This window comes from Strix aluco, chromosome 14 (genome assembly GCF_031877795.1).
Source record: "Strix aluco isolate bStrAlu1 chromosome 14, bStrAlu1.hap1, whole genome shotgun sequence".
NCBI classification, from domain to species: domain Eukaryota; kingdom Metazoa; phylum Chordata; class Aves; order Strigiformes; family Strigidae; genus Strix; species Strix aluco.
The window spans coordinates 3,032,408-3,051,253 of record NC_133944.1 but is presented as its reverse complement, the minus strand read 5'-3'; the positions used below and the strand labels follow the sequence as shown (position 1 = coordinate 3,051,253).

Genomic DNA, 18,846 nt, shown 5'->3' with positions numbered 1-18,846 from the left:
ACAGCAATTAGAGGCAGGCATTAATATTTAAATATTGCCAGCTCTGGAGAAGGGAAATCAAATAAAAACGCCAGTGTGCCGGCAGCGCATCAAGCTCCCGCTCCATCAGCCTCAAACCCCGCCAGGTGCACGGCAGCGGGGGGGTGCAGGCTCCCTGTGGGGGACACCGGGGCATGGATGCCATGAGGGGAACCCCCTTTCTGGACCAAATCGGTGTGAGCAAGGAGGTGGAGAGCAAGTGGCAAGCAAGCGGTGAGCAAGCAGCAGTGATGCTCCTGCTAGCTCAGCAAGGCAGGGGGGCTTCAAAGGGACCCCAACCCCACACTGGCCACACTTCAGGGGGACACATGGGGCTCCCCGCTCTCTCCCAGCCATAAAAGCACCCGCAGCGCCCGCCCGCAGGGTGCCAGGGCTGGAAGGGGGACACACACACACAGCCTGGCCCCCCCTGGGAGTCACCCCTGGTCCCGCGGGTGCTAAGAGGCGGCGTCGGCGCAGCAAAGAGGATTTACTGCTCAACGCAAGGGGCTTTAGAGGCAATAACTTTCCCTCCTCTTGACTTAAATGGATTTTAAACTTCAAAAAGGATAGAGGGGGCAGGCTGCCAAGCGGCCGCCCCCGAAGGGCCGACCCCGCGGGCGCTACGCCGGGTGCTGGGGGGGTCAAGGGGAGGCTGCAAGCCCAGCCAGGGCCAACGGCCGAGGCAGATAAGGGTTGAGGGGGGGGTTCGTGTCGCTCGGCCTTGCAGAAGGCCCCGCGATAAGGCGGTCGCCGTTATCAGCGCGGGAGTGCCGGGGCGCGCTTCCTCCCGCGCCGCGTTGTAACCGCCGGCAGGCAGTGGGGTGCCGGGGGGGGGGTTAGACATGGGGTGGCCCCCGCAGTCGAGCAGCCAGGGCAGCCGAGGCACGAGGCACGGCAAGGGCTATTTCAAGGGCAATCCCGCTGGCAGCCTGCCCGGGCGGCCGCGGCGTGCCAAGCTCCGTCCTGGCTGCCCCTTCCTGGACGGGGAGCTGGGGCTCGGCAGAGATGCCCTGTGGGCCCCCCCGGGGAGCACCCTGACACCCCAAGACTGATGCACCCGAGCAGCGCCAGCACACAGGGGGGTCTCGGTTGGGTCTCCCCACCAGGACGTGAAGGCAGAGGCAGGCAAAGGCCATTTTCCCCCCTGCCTATGCTGTGACGCCAAACCGCACACCCAGGGTGTGGGGACAGAGGTGTGACCCGTGGCACCGTGCCCCCCGAGTTGAGGGGGGTGGCACCACCGCCTTGCACCCAGCTGGAGCACAGCTGGTGTGGGCTGAAACCCCCCAGGCACAGGCCCCCCCCCACCCACCCCAGCCCCACACCTCCCACGGGGGCTGCCAGGCACCACACTGAGGGGCAGAGGGCTGGAGGGGGGGCCCCGAGGAAGGAACAGGAGAGTGGAGATTAAAAATAACGCCCCCCTCCATGCGCTGCCCCCCCAACCTGCAACCCCGTCCCAGGCACTGGCACGTCAGGAAGCGATAAACCGGCCTGCGGCCTGCGGCACCCCCCCGGCACCCCCCCGGCAGCCTGGCCCCCCGCCAAAGCCACTGTCTCCGCTGTAATGCTGCCTGCCCTGCAGCCAACACACACACACACACACCCCCGAAAAAGGCCCCGGGCGTGCACACTCGTGCGTGCATACACGAGCGCAGGCACCCAGGGGTGAGCACGCACACGCTCACGTGCGCACACGCACGCACACCCCAGTGTGCACCCAGCAAGGTGGCGGGGAAGGCGGGGGGGGGTGGGGTGTGGGGGGTGGGGGAGGGTGAGCACGCTCAGCACACAACGCTTGCACCACCCGCTGCCAGTCGTGCAACACACGCACACGCATGTGTGCAGACGTGTGTGCAGACAGCCCCCTCACGCACACGCCATGCACACGCGTGTGCATGCACACACATCACCACCCCCCTTCCAGCCCCCACAGTGGCCGCTGGCCTTGGCCGACCACCAGCCCTGCCCAGCTGCCGCTCGCTTGCCATCATCACACCCGCCACCTCCCCACCGGGTGACACGCACAGGCTGCCAAGCACACCCGCAGCCGGGTGCACGCTTGCCTCGCCCCGCCGCGAGGGCACACCCACAAACCACACCGGCTCACCCCCAAGCTCGCACCGGGCCGGCGGCGCGCACGCGCGCGCGCTTGCAGGAAGAGGCGCTGCCTTCCCGCTGCCTTTTCCCTCCATTAATTCCCCCCGTGGCTCTCGCTCGTGGCCCAACGGGCACCCACACGGCACCCACCGCAGCTCTGTTCCTGCTGCCCCTGGCTCAGCACCAGAGGAGGAGGAGGAGGAAGAGAGTCGGGCACTCACCGTGCTGCTCCATGGCCTGGCAGCAGGCGCTTGCCCACAGTTTGGGGACAGCAGCCAGGCGCTGGCATCGACTTCACCGCGCCAAGTAGTCGCTGGGACGCGGCACGACGCAGGGCACGAGTGTGGCGCGGCCGGGAGCACGGCACGGTGAACCGCCGGGCCCCGGGTCGAAGGGCAAGGCCCGCCAGGGGTGGGAGAGCCAGGCCAGAGCAGAGCAATAAACACGGCGGCAGACGAGGTGCCGGGCGAGACACCACAGCCATGGTGGCATCACCCCGATGCGGTGGCCGGGCTCCCCGCGTCGGGCTCCGTTAGTGACACGGTCCCTCCCCGGCGGTCCCGGGTGTCTGGAAACACGGGTAATACAAGAGCTGCGCGCTCAGGCAGGAGCGGTGAGGGGGTAAACTGAGGCACGGCCCCACGGCAGCGCTCGGCTCAGGAAACAGCGAGGCCCAGAGACGTGCCAAGGTCAATGCCACCGGCCGAGCCCCCAGCACAGCCCCATGTGCTCCACCAGCCCGTGGGCCAGGACCCCGCCACAGGAAAAGACCCAAAGGGTCTCGGTGGCAATGTGGGATGTGGGGACCCAGCACCTCGGCCGACTGGACCCTGAGCCCACAGCACCCAGTGGGTCTTGTTGCCCCCCAATATCCCCCAGCTGGACCCCCAACTCCAAGGCAACCACCCATCCCTCACGCCACGGGGTCCCCCAAGCCCAGAGTGACCTCCACCCCTCACACGATGGGGTCCCCCAAACCAAAGGCCTCTGCCCCCCACACCATGAGGTCCCCCAAGCCCAGGGCGACCTCCACCCCTCGCAGGATGGGGTCCCCCAACCCTCACATGACAGGGTCCCCCAAGCCCCAGGCGACTTCCATTCCCTACACCACAGGGACCCCAACACCAGGGTGACCTCCACCCCTCACACGATGGGGTCCCCCAAACCAAAGGCCTCTGCCCCCCATACCACTGGGTGTCCCAAGCCCAGGGTGACCTCCATCCCCCAAATGACACTGTACCTCAAGCCCTGGGCAGCCTCCACCCACTATACTGCGGGGTCCCCCAACCCCAGGGTGACCTTCATCCCCACACCACGGGTTCCCTCAGGCCCAGGGTGGCCTCTGTCCTCCACACAACGGGGTCCCCCAACTCCAGGGTGACCTCCACCCCCTATGCCATGGGGTCCCCCAACTCCAGGGTGACCTCTGTCCCCCACACGACAGGGTCCCCCAACCCCAGGGTGACCTCCATACCCCACACCGAAGCCCCCCAACCCAGCAGCAGAGGCGAAGGCGCTAAGGGGGGTTGTCTGCTGGTGGTGGGGTCACACCAGCCCCATCCCACTCTTCCAGCACAACCAGTCACCGCAGCCCCCGTTCCCCCCCAACGGCGCTGGAGACGGGGGGGGCCCCGGGGTTGGGCGGGGGGGGGGGGGGGGGGGCGCAGGCAGCACTCACCCATCGGCCGCGACATCCAGCGGGGGCTGCGCTCCTCCATGGGCAGAGCTCTGGAGGGAGGGGAGCCGAGCCGAGCCGAGCCGAGCCGAGCCGAGCCTTCCCCCCGCCGCTTCCTGCTTCCCTCGGCGCCCGCCCGCCGCCCCGGGAGCCGCACGGCTGGAGTGTGACTCACCGGGGGCCGGGCCGGGCAGGGCAGGGCCCCGACGGGGGCGGGGGGGGGACGGGACGGCGGGGACGAGAGGTTGGCACCGTCCCCCCGGGGGGAGGGAGGCACCGCAAAGGGGGAGGGCGGGGGTGTCCCCTAAAAGGGATGCTGGGGAAGGAGGGGAGACACCCCCCCCCATGGGGGTCGCAGTGAAGCATCGGGGAAGGTGCCCCCAAGAATTCGGGTGATGGGGGGTGGCAGCCCTGACCCCAAAGCACAGGCGGGTGTCCCCCCACCCCCACCACGGCATTCAGGGGGAGGGCGAGAGGTTGGGGTGGCATCCAGCTCTTTGACCCCCCACCCCAAAACTGCTTGGACCCCCAAACAGGCTCTGGGACACCGGTGTGGGCGACCCATCACGGCGAGCGCTCGGGGTGGTCCTGAGCCCGGACCCTGTGTCCCCCTCCCTGCACCCACCCCCTGCACCGGGTGGAGGAATGGGGGCAGCACCGTCCTCTCCGGGTGGGGACCGTGGTGGCCACCCCTGTGCCATCCCACCATCACGCAGTGGGCTTTGCCCACACCCAGTTTGGAGACACCAGTGACACGAGCCGGGTGGGGCTCAGCCCTCCGCCAGACAGGCCCGGCAGGCTCGGACAGGCAGGACCCCCCAGCTTCCCCCAGCAGACTTTGGCGACGAATTTGGTCCCGACAACACCAGCCATGAACTTGCATCTCTGCAGAAGGACACGCAGGCCACGACAGGAGCATCCAGCGAGCTGCCCACCGCCACACGCACCCACCCAAGCCCCTTCCCAGCTCACCCTTGCCTTCTCTTCCCCTCCATCCTCCTCCTCTTCTTCCAACAGGCCCCACTGCCTGCCAGGCCGGTGCTGCCCGCGGCGCTGGTGTTGCCCGTCGCCTCCCCCAGCCCTCCTCGCCGGCAGCACCAGCGCTTTCTCCCCCCCATCTCCCTTTTCCCGTTCTATTTTAAATTTTTATTGCATTCTTTTTAAAGAATACAGAGGAACAAATGCCCTTATCAGCAATTCTCACAAGGTATAAAGAGCCGCTTTTATCTCCCTGCCTTTACTAATCTAGAGCGAGCCAATGCCTGTTAATTTTTTAATTTTCCTAGTGAATGCATTTGTGGCTTTGTCAGCATCCATCCGCACACGCACGCTCTCCTCCGCGTCCCAGCCTGGCGACCCCGGCACAGGATTGCCGCCGTGCCGGCAGAGCGGTGGCAAGCACGGCTCATGGTTTTGCAACCACGAAAGGAGTTTCACGCCCCAGGAAGTCCTGTTTGTCACACAGGGACACCCTGGGACGTGCCACTGGCTGGGAAGCCCCAGAATATGGTGGGACCCCCAGGGATGCCAGCCCACGGCGCAGGCGGCAAGCGCCGCGGGGGGATGATGCCAGAGCGGGTCTCCGTCCTCGGCACCGGGATGGATTCCCGTGCCAAGCCGGCCAGCCGTCACTGTCACCCGCCCCGGCCGAGGTCCCCGTGGGGAAACAGAGGGGGTTCGCCCTTGTCCCCCACCCCCGGGAAGGGAGGGCAGGCGCAGGCTGCCGGCACACCGGGGCTGGGAGCGCCGGCAGCCGGCCGCGGTGCGCAGATGAGATGTGGCAGGCGTGTAACAAGCCATTAGTCACTGTCACCTTTGCCCGGCAGCCACTGGCAGGGTAATAAATCCCGAGCTGACTCCAGCGGGCCCGTTCCAGGCCACAGCTCCCAGCTTGCCTCCGTGCCGCTGCCGGCTGGGCTGTGAGCAGCTTGCAAATGCATCCCGGCGCCCCCCCTTCCCCGGGGGACACAGCGCCTTGCGGGGTCCCAAACCGTGGCCGAATCCCTTTGGGGCTGATTGATGGCCGACACGGGCCACCGCATCCCCAGGAAGTGCCCTTCCTCGTGCGACATGGCGGGGGTGACAAATCCCCCCCCCCCTTGCCAAGCAGCCCCCTCACCCCACAGAGCCAGCGCTGCCTGCCCTGGCTCCCTGCCTGCCCCAACTCCCTGCCTGCCCTGGCTCCCTGCCCGCCCCAGCTCCCTGCCCGCGCCGGCTCCCTGCCCGCTGCACCTTGCGGTTCCCGGCTCTCCCCAGTCCAACGCCAGGAACCGGCATCGGCGGTTGCTGCCAGATCAAAGCAGCCTGGCGTGGCACAGCGCGGCACGGCACGGCACGGCGCGCCCGCCGGGAAGGGCTGGCAAACAAGCCGGGCCAGGGAGGCGGCAGGCGGGAAGCACGCGTGATACCTCTCCCAAAAATGCTGCTGCTCCTGACGGACGGGGCGGCCGAGTCCGGGGAGCCGCGGCCCAGCCCAGCCTCGGGGGCCCCCCCAGCTCCCCGGCGCGGCCAGCCCAACGCCGCGGCTCTCCCTGGCACCTACAGCCTGACTCACGGCCCCAGGGATGACGGGCAGGGACTGAGGTGCCGTCGGGGTCACCTTCCCGGCAAGGCTTGCGGGTTTCGGAGCCTCAACCCCAAACCGCCGCTGTGTGCGAGCCTTCACCGGGAGACCCAACCCGCGGCGGACCCGTGACGGGGCAGGGGACAACCCTCGGGGATGGCATCCCCACACCTCCCAGCATCCGTCACCTACTTGTGGCTCCAGCGTCCGCGCCCTCCACATCCAAAGCCGTCCGCTGGCCGATGTCCGGGGCAGTGCCACCGCCCGTCCCCGGGCTCTCCCTGGCGCTGGCCACCCGGTGCCGGGGCTCGCCGGCGGCAGGCTTGGCGGCAGCTGTCTCGAGGGACGAAGAAGACGCCTGGAAGAGAAGCAGGACAGAGACTCAGCGCTTTTCCCTTCCTCGGCCTGAGCGTGGCAGGGCCGGAGCACCGCCGGCACGGGTGGGGGGCATGGGGTGGGGGGGTGCACAGACACAGGATGCTTTTGTTTTCCTGCCAGCCGGTGCACGTGGCCGGCGCAGGGAGCCGCACGCCAGCCCGCGCCGCGGGGCTACAGCTGGATCCGGCCGATGGCTCCCAGCGCGGCCAGACAAGAAAGGCTGGAGGCGGGGGGGGGAGAGGACATGAATCAAAGCAGCGTCCCCTTGCTTGCCGGCGGCAGCTGGCCGGTTAGGCAGCTCCCGATTACTCAACCGGGCAGTGTTTACTCGAGATCAACAACCCCCCCCGCCATCACTGTGCGAGGTGAACGTGCCACAGGGATGGGGACGGCGTTGCTGCTGCTCCTCACTCAGTTTGGGGACAGTCCCCCTCCCCGACCCCTGGCGTCCCCGGGCGCTGCTGTGGCCCCCCCCGTGTTTGTTGTAGCTGTCACCCTCCCGCGTCAGGCGCGCCCAGGCACATCGCTTGGGCTGTCGCCGCTTCTGTTTAGCTTTAATAGCGACAGCCAGCAATGCCGCACACATCCCGGCATCGCCGCACCGCTCTGGGACAGACACACGAACAACCCGGCCCCCCCAAACCCGAGCGGGTTCCCTGGGACGCTGCGCCCACCCCAGGGCACGGCAGGATGCACGTGACCCCCCCTTCTGCCACAGGGGACACATCACTCCTGATTTGGGGACTTTAGGGTCAGGGTTGCAGCACGGTGAGGATTTTATGTTGATCCCGTTTTTCTCAGGATTAGTCCCATAAACACGGAGAGCCGAAGCGAGATGGATGGTAGGTGAGTTTTTTGCTGGGAAGCCCTTAGACTCAATGAGCCACGCACGCGAGCGGACGTATAAATTTACCGTTCGCTTCCTGGAAAGGTTTAATTTATGGAATCCATATGGCAGCGCCACACAACCGCGAGCACTCGGCACATCCCGCGAGTCCTCGAGTGCCACCACGTACCGGCTCCAACTGGCGGGGTGCCACCAGCTGCCCCGGCGATGGCAGGATGCTATTCTCTTTCCCAAGGATTCACAGAACGTGACTTTCACAGCAGGCAGGGGACAAGCCCACGGACCAGGCCTTGTCCCCAAAAACTTGCGGTGGGATCCCTGGAGGTGGCAGGGACACCTCCCCGGGGTCCCAGGGGGGATGCTGTGCCACCTCCCCTCCTCCCGGGGTGATGCCACCAGCAGCAGCGGGCAGCAATCCCCTACCTGTGGGCACGGGAAAGGGCTGGGGCACACTTTGATACCCGGAGCAACTAATCATTAATTAGCATTAATCATCTCCTGTCATGCGTCACAGCAGCATTGGGCAAGACGCGGTCAGGGAGTGGCAGGCCGGGCCAGGGTCATGGCGGGGAAGGCAGATTTCAGCAGGGGTTGCTGGGACAAAGCTGGCACCCTCCTGCTCCCCGAGGAGCCCCACAGCCCCCCAGGCCACAACCCCCCCATCAGCCCCACAGCGGTGGCAGCCCCCACCCCTGCTATCTTCCTGCCAGGGGATGCTGAGATGCAAAAGCACCAGAGATGGGTCCTATGTGCCCAAGGGGCAGGCAGGATCCGGTCCTCATCGCCGTCTGTGCCCCCCAGGACCCCCCAGGCAGCAGCCAGAGCCGGCGCGGAGCACCGGCCGCCTCCTTGCTTTAACTTCACCCCGCGCTATCTGTCAGCAAATCATCCCCGGTTACACAGATAAGGAATAATTGATGCAAAGGAGCCATCTGTTTGCGAACACGGAATATCTGCTCAATTAGGAGGGATCTGTCCACCCAGATAAAGCATCGCTGCAGCCCCTCGGAGTGGCAGGAAGGCTGGGGGGGCCTTCCTCCCCAACCACGTCCTCAAAGACTCACCCCCAATTAAAGGCGAGCGGGTTGATTTGGGCCCCAATTTGCTAAGCAGCACCCCGAAGTGCTCGGGTAGAGGCCAGGAGGGAAGGGTGCTCTGCCACCAGGCGCTGAACTTGGAGGGGAAGGCTGGCAGCCTCCCCAGGTCCCACCGTTGCGATGCAATGCCCGGCCCGGCCCGGGGCTTGTGGAGATGCTCGTCCCCAGGGGTGGAGAGCGGGGACCAACCAGCTGCACCTACCGAACGGTACTGAGCTGAGGCCGGCCCGCTCGTTGCATGGGTGGCTCTCTGTAGAAACACATCGAGGCAGCACGCACATGGACAGGAGGACTCGGGGACGAGCCTGCGACAGCTCTGCAGCACGCACCGGCCGTGCACAGCCCCGGAAGGGACCAGGGCCTCGGGGCACAGCCCCTAGGCAAGGTCCGGGGTAGGTGTGCAGTGAGGTGACATCAATGTGACATCGTTATGCGATATTATTAAACACGGGAAAAATTGAGCTGGCGGGCAGGCGAGGGCTGCAAGCCAGGGGAGGCAGACAGGGGACAAAACTGGGGGAGAAATGCTTCAACCAGAGCTGGCACGGACGGCCCCGCGGCACGATGCTCCCTCGAACACCCCCTGCATGGCATCTCCCCCCATCTCCCCCAGCAGGTCCTCGGAACGAAGGACACGGAGAGCTCAAGCTGGGTTGAAACACAGCGCCTGGCCTTGAGGGACAGGCAGGGAGAGGCGCTGCCAGACCCCGTGTCACCTCTGCCCCCCCACCACCGGCACAGCAGCACCGTGGTGCCCAACCAGCCCTTGGCTCGGTGCCCGGGGCAGGTGGCTTCGCAGGCGGGGGACGCGATGGCAGCAAGGGCAGGGAGCGGTGTCCCTGCGTCCGTCCCTCCCCGCCAAGGGCACATTCCTTCTGCTCCTGTCACAGGCATAAATACCTGCCACGGCACCCGCCTCACCCCCCCCCCGGCCCCAGCTTCGGGACAGCGGTGACGGAGCGGGAAAGCAAACGGCCACGGCAGCTCTCCGGCGAGGGATTTGGCACGCAGGCGGCCGCACCGGCGTGTTTCCTGTGCCTTCGGGACACCAGAAAACGCGGCTTCCCCGTTCCACCTCCCATGCGCCTGTCACCGGGGCGGGCTGCAGCGTGCACAGCGGTGATGCCACCCACGGGGATGCCACCCACAGGGTGCCACGGGCACGGCAAAGCACCCCCCACCCCCCCGCCACCATCCTGGCAGTGTCGCATCTGCGCGGCACCAACCTCCACCCTCCCGGGTGGCAGCACCCCAGAAAAAACCACCCCCCCGCACTCCCGGCAGCCGCGGCACCGGGGGTGGATGCGGTCGCGGCGCTTCGCCTCTTGGCTGGCATCGCCGCGGCGGGCACGGAGCCGGGCGAGCACCGGCACAGCTGCACCAGCAATGGTTTTTGGCACAGCCTGCATGCAAGCTCCCCTGAGCGAGCAAGGGCCGAGGTGGGGAGGATGCTCAGCACGGAGGGGCCACATCCTGCACCTCCCAGGGGATGCAGAGAGAAGGAGAAGCCTCAGCACGGGGAGGGAGCAGAGCACCGCAGCACCCAGCTGCAAGGCTGGGAGGGGGGACAAACCCCCACCACCCCCCCGTCCCCCCAGGCCTGCGAGGCAGCACTCAGGATAAAAGGTGGTTTTGGAGCGTTTAGGGCTGCGGGGAGCAGGCTCCCCCCAGCTCCCTTTGTCGGTGAGGCCGCCGAGCCCCCTGGCTCACGCTGGGGCTTTATCCCTGCCGCAGGCACAGCCCCGGCCGCGTGTTCGCCCAGGCAGTTGGTTTCAACTGCTCTTCCCTCCAGGAAGCCTTCGCCCTCCTCCTCCTCATCATCCTCCCAGCAGCCTGAAACCAGAGGGTTTTCCCCCAAAAGCAGGCTGTGCCCGGAGGCCTGGTGCAGCGGGGGTCCCTGCCACCCCGGTGGGTGCCCGCAGAAGGGGCGGTGGCTGGATCCGCGCATCCCCGCCACCACCGTGTTTAAAGTTTCTCAGCCGTGTTTGCTGGCGGAAAGTTGGAACCTGCAATTACAGCTGTGCTAACCCCTCATTAAAAAGGGGAAGGGGAGGGGGGGGAGAGAAAAAGATGGGAAAGAAACAAAAGGCTCCAGAGAGAGAGAGAGAGAGATGTTGGCGTTAACCCTTCCCAAGCTGGGGATGCGCCCAACCCAAGCAGCCCCCCACCCCCCCCCCAGAAAATTAACACGGTTGCAGGGACGCGTCACCGCGGTGGCGGGAAGCTGGCGGTGACACCGTGTGCCGGGGGGTCATCCCCACAGCCGCTGGCATTGCCACCCACCCTGATCCCGACTCCGGGTCCCGGTGCGGCGTCGAAGCCGGGGTGGGGGGTGCCGCGGCGTGGCCCAGCTTGCCGCCGGCGCCCGCGTGGGCATGGCTGCGGCTGTGCCGGAGCCGTTTGTCACGGCAGGGCTGCGGTTCCTGCTCGCTCTCCAGCAGCGACACCGTGACGCCTGCTGCAGGAGCCCACACAATATGTTCGCACTCATCTCGCAGCTGCCCCCAGACAGCCCGAGGTGCCGCCGCGCTCCTCCCCGGTGCGGGGGCCGGTGTACGGCGGCAGAGCCGCGGCACATCGACGAGCCCAGGCAGGGACGGGCAGCAGGGGCAGGCAGGGTGGAAGGGGCTGGACAGGCAGCGCCGGAGACTGCGGTCAGGCCGGACGCCACATGGGGAAGACGATGCTAGAAAGGCTGCCGGCACCGGGGCGGGATGCACCGATGGCCCCCCGTGCCCCAGCACCCTGACCCACGGGCCAGGCTGTGCCACAAGCCCAGGGAACACCAGGCCAGGGGGAAAAGGCCTGACCCTGACCCCCCGCCCCGTGTCACCCCCGCCCTGCACCACGCCGGCCAAGCAGGTTTGCAACCCCCCCACGCCGGCATGGCGGAGGAAGCGCCCGGCGGAAGCGGGTGCAGCACCGCCCCACTCGCTGCTGCTTTTGGGGTGGAGCATGGCAGCCCCCAGGAGCCCGTCCCCAGCAAGGCCCTGATCCTGCACCCACCCCAGCGTGGCTGCATCCCCACCCCCCCAACCCCCTCATGCTCCTGGGGGGGGGAACAGCGGGTCCCTACATCGCCCTCCCACTCCAGCCCCCCTCCCTCGGCGACACCATCTCACCCACCGCGGCCGCAGCGGCTCTGACAGCCAGCTAACGAGCTGCAGGCAGCAATTTGGGTTATATATAGCCCCAAAGTGACTGCATCTAATTGCTCCAGCGCTCACCGGCCCTGCCGCAGGGTCCGGGTGCTGGGTGCAGAGGGATGGGGTGGGTGGTATGTGCTCAGCAACCCCCCACCACCATGGCTGTCACTCCATGTGACCCCCCCCCCGAGCCCCCCGAGGCTGGCGAGGCACAAGCATCGCCCCATCCCACGCCAGCCCAAGGAAGCGGGGCTGTTCTCACCGGCTTTGTGCCGGGCCATAAGCGGCTTTGGCTAAAGCTGCCGTCCCAGCCCGTCCCAGCCAGGGGCCCTAAGGAGCTTTTGTCCCCTCTCATTAAGGGGTTTCGGCCAGGGGGCTGCGGGGTGCAGCACCCGACACCCCCTCGCCGCAGCCCGCGGTCTCCAGCCAGCTGCTCCAGCAGCCCCGGGAGGGAGGGATGGAGGGAGGGGGTCCCGCCACCGGCCCCCGGCCCTTTGTGGCAGCCCCCGTCCCCTCGCAGCAGCTGCCAGGCGAGGCGGCGGGCGCGCAGATGCGGCCGGGGAGGGGTGATGGGGGTGGCAGCGGGAAGGGGGGGGGGGTGGGTGTCCCCCGCGGCGTCTCCCCACGCCAGCGGGGCGAGAGGCGGCCGCCAGTGGGGAGGGGGAGCCGGAGCCGAAATTGTTTGCCAGCTTCCTCGAGACGGCACAATGGAGGGCGCGCAGGCGGATCCGGGGTCAGGGGTGAGAGCAGCAATAAGTGGTTTATGCCTTTTGTGAAGAGGCTGAACTGACAGCTCGCTGGATTAACAAAGACGTCCTCTGTTCCCGGGCAGGTCATGTGGAAAGCGCTGCGCCGACCCCTGTCACTTCTTTTTTTTGCAAGAACAGACATTTGTTTGCCAGCGAACGGGGAGGTGATGGAGGGGGAGGCGGGGGCCGCGCAGCCGCTCGCTCTCGGCTTTCCTCGAGCTCCTCTGGGGCTCTGGGTGCGGGGACCAGCGGCTGCTCGCTGCATCGGCAGCCCTGGCCATGCCGTGTCCCCTTCCGTGCCTCAGTTTCCCCAGGTTATGGGATGAGCCGGGGCTGGTGGCGATGCATGAGGCCCTGGGGGATACCAGCACCTCCACACTGAGAGCCCCCCGCACTCACCACCCCATCACCCCAGGGCCAGACTGGCTGGGCAGGATGGGACCCACGCCCTGCTCGGTGCAGAGCAGCCCCCGTCCCACCGCAGGGACACGCAGCTCTCGCTTACATCTGCCGGTCCCTGCCAGGCTAGGAAATGTTCCCTCCACCCTGCTTTCAAGGCAGGGAAACTGAGGCACGGGAGGATGAGCAGCCCATCCGTGCACAGACAGCGGGGTTGGTGGCATCGCCTCCACTCCTGGCGCTGAAAGGGGACCTGGCCCTGCAGGGAACAGCCAGCCCTCTCAAATCCACAAGGATTTCCCCAAGGCTGTGCAGCACAGAGCCTTCACCGCCATCATTAGACTCCAGAGTAAACAGCTGCAATAGTGCCATTCCACAATAACACAAACTACCCTGGCTGGACCACTGACCCACCTGGGCTCGGTTGTCCCTGCAGCTCCCGTCTCGCTCTGCCACCCTGCCACAGCCCTGGCTCCAGGCCAGCACTGCCTCTGTCCCCCCCCAGCCCCCGGGGGACCACAGGGCCCCAGGCTGGAAGGGGAGGGATGCAGCTTGCTGCAGAGCAGGCCCTGCCACCCAAATCCTGCAGAAACCCCGCGGGCCACGCCGCTGCTCAGCCCCGGGGCCCTGCGCCATTCCCCGCGCTCCCCATCCCCATCTCGGGGACACCACGACCCTGCAAGCCGGCACGGTGCCCAGCTCACCCACCTTCAGCTCTGGAGCTGCCGGGCAGTCTGCGGCGGCTGTTCCCCCCCCCGCCTCCCCACCACCCTAAATACCTGCCGCAGGGAGAGGCGGCTGCCCCAAGGTGCTTTTCACTCCGGAAAATCCCCCCCCCCGCCCCACGGCGGCTCATGTTTTCGGGGCATTCCCACACGTGCAAAGTCCCACGGCGCGCTCGGAGGTAAACTGAGGCAGGGAGAAGCAGCCGGGTCAGGACGAGGCTTTGCCAGGCTCAACATATCGGGTGAGGGGACCCCAACCAACCCCGCGGGGGCATGTCACGGCAATCATACATGTGGTGAAAACCCTCATCTGCCTCGACGCGGGTCCCGGCGAGGGCCACACGCCAGCCAGACAATCAGCTTGCGACGCGGCGGCATTAAAGCCTCAATCCCCCCCCTCCCCTCAGCTTCCCCGTGTCCCCCTTCTTCATCCAGCCAGGCAGCTTAGCGCGCCGGTTCTCAGCTCCCGCCTGCCATCTAAAGACGGACTTACCGCCAGGTCCGGCGCTTCGTTAAGCCGCAGATTAAACGCGCGCCATCTGCAAGGGGAAACTTTAATGCAGGATAATACCTGCAGCACACACTCTGCCGTTTAACCGCGCGCCCCAGGCGGGCCGGGCAGGTGGGCACAAAGCCCCGCGGTGGCATAAAAAGTCCCTCGGTGGCACCGTGCCCCTCAGCGGGGATTTTGAGGGCTTTGCACGTGTTAAGCAGGACCCAAACTGGATGTCCCCGTTCTCCCCGCTGTTGTCCCCTCCTGGCACAGCCCCGCGAGCACTTACGTCTGGTTGGGGTCCGGAGCTGCACCCCACCAACAGCCCCTCTGTCCCCCCTGGGGCAGCCACCCCCAGGCAGGGGACACCCAGGCGCTCAGGGCGGTTCAGCTGTCGCCTCACCTGGTTAATTACTTTAAGCAATTACAAGTCTCTTCATCAGAACAGGAGATTAGACCCTGCAGCCGGGAGCTGTCTTCCCCCAGGTGACAACATGGGGGGCCCCTGCCCCGTCCCCATTTTTAGAAGCAAATCCCACCTCTCCTACGCCACAAAGGTGGCCTCTGCCCCTCCCCCAGCTCGGTGAAGCCCCCAGGGATGCCCAGGGCAGCGTCACCCTGGGGACTGGGGGTCACCCAGGATATCCCCAGTGATGACGGGGACACCGAGTGTCACGCAGAGGTGGGAGGGATGCCGGGTACCCCGGGCAGGGAGGAGGGATGCTGGCAGGGGACAGCGCACCCCAAAGTTGGGTGGGGGAGGACGAGGCACCCGCCTGCTGACTCAGCACCCCGATGAATTACACCAGATCACAGGTCCCTGCGCAGGTCAGCGGGGAAAGGAGCCAAGGAGGCTTTTCCACCTCCTGGCCTGCTCCTGCTGGAAAATTTACAGCCAGGACTCCGCGATGGGCTGAGTAATTAGTGCCGGGAGGGAGATGGCTGAATCAGCACCCAGCACCAAAGGGATGGGGCTGGAGGAGGAGGGATTGTGGGACTGACAGCGGCCCCCCTGGGATACCAGGGGACAATGAGTGACCCAGCAGTGCCTGCTGGTGTTGGGGGGGGCACCCCTACAGCTGTGAGTGCTGGGGGAAAGCCGGCTAGCTCAGCATCCCATCCCCGACTTGCTGCTCTGGGACCAGCTCTGGCCCAGCACCTCCAAGCTGGTCCCTCGAGGTGTCACTTTGGGAATGCCCCAGGATGCAGCTACGGGCACACAAAAGCCTCCCACCCTGCTCGCTTGAACACAAGCATCGCTCTGGTCCTCCCGTCACAGCCTGGATGCTGCATCCCAGGATGCTCAAGCCCTGGGATACCTGAGCAAGTGCCCAGCCATGCCCCAGCAGCCCTTGGGCCTTGGTTGCTGCCATCGATTTACCAGGGTTGGGAACGGCAGGGCTGGCTCCCCGGCAGAGCCAACCGGCTGATTACAGCCATTTCCCTGCCCGTTCCCCCTCCCCGCTGTCTGCCTCCTGCCTCCGTCTGCTGCCTGGTTTTACGAGGGCCATTTCCAAGAGGTCGCTGGAAATAGATTTTTATCACCTCGTGATAAATATCATTTACGGTGACATTACTGCTCTGAGCAGTCGCACAGAGGAGGGAGGAGAGGTGGGCAGGCGGACGCCCGCTCGTAGCCCCCCAGCTCCACAGGGCACCGGCTGGGCCCCTTCTCATCCCTGTCCCTGTCCCGGCAGGTTCGAGCAGCGCCAAGCCCCGACACCATCCATCTATCCAGGCGGCATGAACAGAGGGAGCCGCATCATTAGCCCCGCGCGCCATTAAGCACTTAAAAAGCCATAGGAATAAGCCACACCATTAGCTGACAAGGGAGCTGGGAGGGGAGGGATGCACGGCAGCGGCAGGGGGAACCGAGCGTGGACCGGGGGATCTCACCACCCTACACGTTGCAGGGTACCCACAGCCTGGGGAGAGATGCTCTGGTCTCCCGAGAGCGCCAGCACAGCCGGGAAGGGGGGGCAGAACAGCCCTCTCCTGCACACAGCTCCAAGGTGGAAAACCAGGGGCTTTCAGAGCTGACACATCACTTCTGCAGGGGTGAAGCCACTGGGCGCCTCTCCAGAGGGACTTTTCAGCACGGCAGGGAGAACCGGCTCCCCGCTTGTCACCCCCCTCCCCGAGCCCACCCCAGCCAGGCACTGCTTTAGGGACAGAGCTGGTGCGCAGATCCAAGGAGAAAAAGTCACCGCTGGGCTGAGAACTGTAAACTCATGACAGCCGTGGCACCATCCCCGAGTGTTGCAACCCCGCGTGGAGGCGATCCGGCGGCCCAGGGGAGCGCAGGTCCTGCCCCGGCCGAGGCTGCAGGCAGGCGGGCTGCCAGGCCGTGCCCACAGGCAGCTGCCTCTGGAAAAGGGCACGGCGGCGGGCAGGGGGCCAAGGCCAACCCGCTGCCTGCGCCAGCCCTGCCACACACAGCGTCAGGCGCCGGCCGCCCCCCAGGGGAGCAGGGGAACAATCACCCCTTTTACCAGCGCTGAGGGGAAGGGGTGTCACCTGCGGGGATGGAGCCACGGTCCCCAGGGCGCAGGGAGAGCCAGCCTGCAACACCCGGCAAAGAGCAACCCCCGCCCGCAGGCAGAGAGCGCGGCAACGCCAGCCCGTGCCAAGAATCCTGGTTTTTCTCCCCAGCCCTGGCACCAGCTCCTTTGGGCAAGCTGCCTCCTGCCCTGCTGCCTCAGTTTCCCCAGCACCCAGGAGCTGGCAGGGACGGGCAGGGGGTGGGCAGCCATGGAGGGAGCCCAGCCCCGTGTTTCGGCTCCTTCTTGCGACACACAGCGCAAACCGGCCGCGGCACAGAGCCCCGGCGTCTCGCTTGGCAAGCGGCCCCGCGGCGTGGGGCCGGGAGGGAGGGAGGGAGCGGGGCTTTGTATGGGGACAGGCCGCGGCCAGACAGTGGCAGCGGCCACCTGCCGCGAGCCACCGCGGCGGCACAGCCCCTCCTCTGCACCCCACAGCCGGCAAGCGGGAAGGAACCCCGAGAAGGGACAGCCTGGTCATGTCGGTGGCACAGGGCGAGGGGGGGGGGCTGCAATGGGACAGCCAGCCCCACACGCAAGGACGGGGGGTGCTGGTGGAGCGGTGTCCCCCCCATCCCCCCTCTCCGCAGCGGGGACGTGACCTCGCTGCCAGGACACGTGCGTGGGTCAGCCGGCTGCTGCCCCTGCGCCATCCCCCCCGCCGAGGCTATGCCAGCAGCTGGCACTGTCCCCCAGTGTCACATCCCCACCCCAAGACATGGGAGTCCCCCCCCCGTAGCCCCTCAGAGACCCCCCCACAGCCCAGCAGCCGAGCCAGCTGCCTCCAGCGAGCATGAAAGGGGGTTTGTTCACCTGGCGAGCAGCTCGGCGGCCACCGGGGCCAGCTCCCGCCATCGCCTCGTGGCTCCCGGCACGCAGGAGCCACAGCCGAAGCCAGCAGGCCCTGGCAGGGCCACCTCCCCAGCGGTCGCGGTGACCTTACGTGTCGCCGCAGGGAGAGCCTGGGCGCTGCCGCCAGCCCAGCGCTTGGCCCAACACACGGCTCCGGTGGCCAAGGCAGGCCCGCGGCTTGGCACCCACCCTCCTCTCCCCGCGGCTGGCAGGAGCCCCAGCGGTTGCAGACAGACTGACGGACGGACGGACAGCGAGCCCTGGGGTGGAGGTTTGGGCACCCACTGCCTGGTGCTGCCAGGGCACCCAGCCCTGCGGGTCGGGGGGGGCAGGAATCTTTAGCCCCCCCATCATCCACAAACGGAGCCAGGGAGGCAGCAGCCATGTGGACCCTTTGCCCCCCTCCCAAGCACCCCTGACCCCCCGCCGGGAAGCCAGACCTGAACCCCCGAAGGATGAGTGCATGTGCTGCAGCCTCTCGGTTGGGGTGCCGTGCACCCCAGGAGAGCTGCGTACAGGCCTGCCAGGGCACAGAAAGGCCATTTGACTATTTTGGGGGGGTTTTAAATTTTTTTTCAAATATAAAAAAGCTCCCTGGGTGGCGGAAATGCTGCCCCACCAGCCTGGCAGCGCTGCGCAAACTTTGCGGCAACTTGCACAGGGGCCCCCCCTTCGCGTACCCACAACAGGTCGGGGTGCCACAGAGGTCCCGCCGCTTCGCCCCCCCCCCACCCCCCCCGGTATGTGCTCACGACCCCCCCACATACCTCGCAGCAAGGTGGGGGGTGCACACAACAAGCCCGGGGAGGGGGTTACATCCTCCAACACCACCCCACTCCCCACGCACACACCCCCAAGCAAGGACACCCCCCTCCCGCCATGGCTGGCGCGGCGTCCCGTCCCCCCCCACCCCGGGGTAGGCGTTGGGGGGGGGGGGGGAGGTACAGGCAGCTGCCTGCCCTGCTCCTACCTGTGCAGCAGCGGCGCGGGGGTGCGGGCAGGAGCGGTGACCCCGCGCAGCCCCGCCGGCGGCAGCGAGCGGGAGGAGGCAGCGCCGCGCACACGCGCGATCAAATCCCGAGCCGCCGGCTGGGGGGGGGGGGGGGGAAGGAGGGGGGGACACAACACAGTGAGGAGGTGGGGGGGGCGGGGGTTGGGGGGGTCAGGGATATTAATAACCGAAAAAAAAGGCACTTACCCCCTCCCCGGGGCTCGCCACCGTGCCGCGGGGGTGGCTGGAGGGTGGCGCTGGGGAGGATGG

At 67.0% G+C, this 18,846-nt stretch overlaps 1 protein-coding gene across 2 annotated transcripts in view; it reads right to left on the bottom strand.

Annotated features, from left to right (window-relative positions):
* The window catches only part of GSE1 (Gse1 coiled-coil protein), a 102,789-nt gene that overhangs the window by 59,240 nt on the left and 24,703 nt on the right, over window positions 1-18,846 (bottom strand). For both annotated transcript variants that reach the window (XM_074839348.1, XM_074839347.1), the window contains exon 2: window positions 6,552-6,717. In XM_074839348.1, the coding sequence (XP_074695449.1) occupies window positions 6,552-6,717 (166 nt within the window). The remainder of the gene's footprint in view (window positions 1-6,551; window positions 6,718-18,846) is intronic.